Source organism: Melampsora larici-populina (assembly GCF_000204055.1).
Source record: "Melampsora larici-populina 98AG31 unplaced genomic scaffold MELLAscaffold_2, whole genome shotgun sequence".
Classification (NCBI taxonomy): domain Eukaryota; kingdom Fungi; phylum Basidiomycota; class Pucciniomycetes; order Pucciniales; family Melampsoraceae; genus Melampsora; species Melampsora laricis-populina.
In genome coordinates this window covers 2,698,709-2,701,620 of record NW_006768766.1, presented here as the reverse complement: position 1 = coordinate 2,701,620, position 2,912 = coordinate 2,698,709, and the positions used below count along the sequence as shown (strand labels likewise).

At 42.5% G+C, this 2,912-nt stretch overlaps 1 protein-coding gene across 1 annotated transcript; it reads right to left on the bottom strand.

Moving 5' to 3' along the window:
• Nucleotides 1-593: 593 nt before the first annotated feature.
• MELLADRAFT_59221 (uncharacterized protein) lies at nucleotides 594-2,449 on the bottom strand (the record flags this gene model as incomplete). The annotated part of the gene is made up of 2 exons (XM_007404364.1): nucleotides 594-1,998; nucleotides 2,064-2,449. 2 exons carry the CDS (start codon nucleotides 2,447-2,449, stop codon nucleotides 594-596), a joined length of 1,791 nt encoding a protein of 596 aa, XP_007404426.1.
• Between the last annotated feature and the right edge of the window lie 463 nt (nucleotides 2,450-2,912).

Below are 2,912 nucleotides of genomic sequence, written 5' to 3'. Positions count from 1 at the left end.
ATATAGAGACAAGGGTCAGATTACGGTGAATTGATAACATAATGTTATGGTGAGATGATGCTGATTGTATATAAGGAGTCGTAATAACCCACTCTTTGTGGGTTGGAGCATTCTGCAGTCATAGATGATACTGCCTAATGAACTTGACAAAGTTTCTCAAGAAAGCAGTTTAACCAAATTTGTGTTTATTCAAAGTTTCTTGATTTTTCACAAGGTGAAATTTGAGACAAATAATGTATAACGATTGGTTACATTCTACAAATCAAATATCAAGAGATGTGAATCTCAACCAATGGTCTATGTTCAACATTGTCAAAATGGCCAATGAAACAGAGCAATGCTTGAAATTGTAAAGAGAATCACATATATTCTACCTACAAGTGAAAACAATGAAAAAAAAGTGGATAAATGACAAGCCATGGTACTCATAAAACAAAAAATGTGGCAAATGACAGTAAGTAGAATGCAATTCTCAAAAAAAAATAGAAAATGAAGTATGAAGCGGTACCACATCAAATGAAACAGTCTTGGAGTATGAAGTGGAACAATTCATACTCAAATTAAGCACATCCAAAGGTAATCAACATGTGAAATTAGAGTGTAGGAAATTTAGCACTAGAAGACGAACGAGAAAGGCTATTGACTTTAGCTGAAAGGACTCTCATAGCATTTCCACGCATTCTATAAAATTGGTTAGAAGGAACATGTGGTGGAATTGGAGTCTTGATGTCAATTTCATCTGGTTCCATTGCATATGAGGTAGGAATTGCAGTGAATTCTTCTTCTGATGAGTCCAATTCACGAGATGAGAGTGAGAAGTCATCGGATGAAGGATTTGTTGAAGCGGAATCATAAGAACAGCTCGAAGATGAACGGTTTCCTCTGATTTTGTAGCCCGTGGATGAGGTAGAAACGCTACGGTTCGGAGGTTTAACGAGATCTCGGAGAAGAGAAGAATGTCCGAGTTTCGAAGGAATTGAAGGTGAGCAACGCTGCCGGGTGATGGGAGGGCGACCGGTTACTGATGGTGGTGGAAGTTGTTGAGAAGAAGAAGTCTTTGGTGATGACTTGAGACGTAGCACAGAGTCACTCTGGCATCTCTGACGCGTGTGATCAAATGAGGTATTTGGAACTATGCCGTGATTTGACGCCTCTGAAGAGCTGCGTGAAGAGATAGGCGAAGAACACGATGGCAGCATCTCGTCTTCATCCTGTATCTGAATCACGGGGATAGGAAAGGGGTGCATCGAATCTGGTTTGACAACTGGTACTTCAATCATAGGCCACGCAAGTGCCTTGCTTGCAGAGACGCCATCGGGTGAGATCTTCGGGCTTGATGTGTCCGAGCCACTGGTTGAGGTTTCACTAATGTCCGAAGCTTGAGCACGCTCCCGAATGAGAAATGGCTCAACTGATTGGTTCGGGCAAGGCTTGGGGCGAACTCGTTGAATTGAAAATTCCAGATGACCTAATACCTCTTTACGTGATTTTTGTGAATTGCCCTTAGTCATTCTTTTGAGTAAGGGAGTATGGCGATTATCTGATGATGAGTCGGATGAACTGGATCGAGGGATTGAGACATCCTGACTTTCAAGAAGAATGGGTCGAACAAGAGCACAGATAGCATGTTTATGAGCTTGGATCTTTTCTTTGTTGAGAATTCGTTTATTTTCTAGTTTAGATCGAAACGACTTTTTCGATGACTTTTGATCAAAGAGGTGAGGCAAGTTCTCAGTCTTGATGTGTATTGCCTCCTGCTGCAATAGATCGATGACCGGTAAGGAATGCGATTCGACTGCAATCAGAAGTGGTACAGAATGCTTTTGAGCGTCGAGTGCAAGTGAGAGTTTGTTGGGAGATGTGACCAGTATGGTGGGAACCGTTGGAGCTATCATTGAGCTCCTGCTCTCAAATTTCTTCGGTAGGAAAACTGGCGATAAGATGCTGATGATGATCCCTACACAACCTTGAAAGAAAGCAAGAACCAAGATGAAGACCCTACAAAGCAAGATGTGTAAATAGCGGACAACGACAGATTTCGGTGAAGCAGTAAGAAAACTTACCAGGTTGGTCCTCTCTGTGTGCCTGAGGCTGGATGGATGGATGAAAAGGTATTTTCTAGGATATGGAGTAGATGATTTAACTTTTTGTACATGGGCTCATGTTTCGGTGCCGGTTGAGATTGCAGTCCCGTTGTAACTTGTCCTTTTCCATTGTGATGCAGCTGGTGGCGAGAGTCTACTGGTAAAGCTGTCTTCTCTTGGTCGAACAGTTTCGGGGTAGCACTACCAGAATTCTTGAGACCCTTCACTGGAGTTGACATAGATCGATCCTTCGTACCGTGAGATACCCGGGATGACATAGGATTAGCTGTGTTGAAGGCATTATCAGCCAATTGCGATTGCTGTAAATCCTTGGTAGACTGGGTGGAGGATTGGGGTGAAGCCATGACAAATTATATATCACAAAATGTGTCTCGTGAGGAAAGTTGTATAAATCGATGCTGATAAGCTGAAAGGAAGTATCCGTTCGTTGAACAGGTGGAATAGAAAGTTGATGAAGTTGTGTTGTATGTACTGGGACTGAAGGCCAAGAAGATATCACGATAGCCTTTTAAGACCAATTGATTTGGCTTCTCCTCGCTCTGGTTGTCAGGGGCAGTTCGCCAATTCTGAAGAGCTTCCAGCTAGGTCGCGCAAGTCGGAGAACGAGACAACAACTCCTGAAGGAAGCCAAAAGACCCTGAATAAATAGACGAATGACACCAGTTCAAGCTTTTGTAAATGGAATTAAAGGAAATAAAAGGGTCTGATAACTCTGTCGCAAGTTTACGGGATAATCCGGTGATAGTTGTCTCAAGAGTCAAAGATGAAATGTGACATCTACACTACGATGAGTCACTGCTCCCTCAG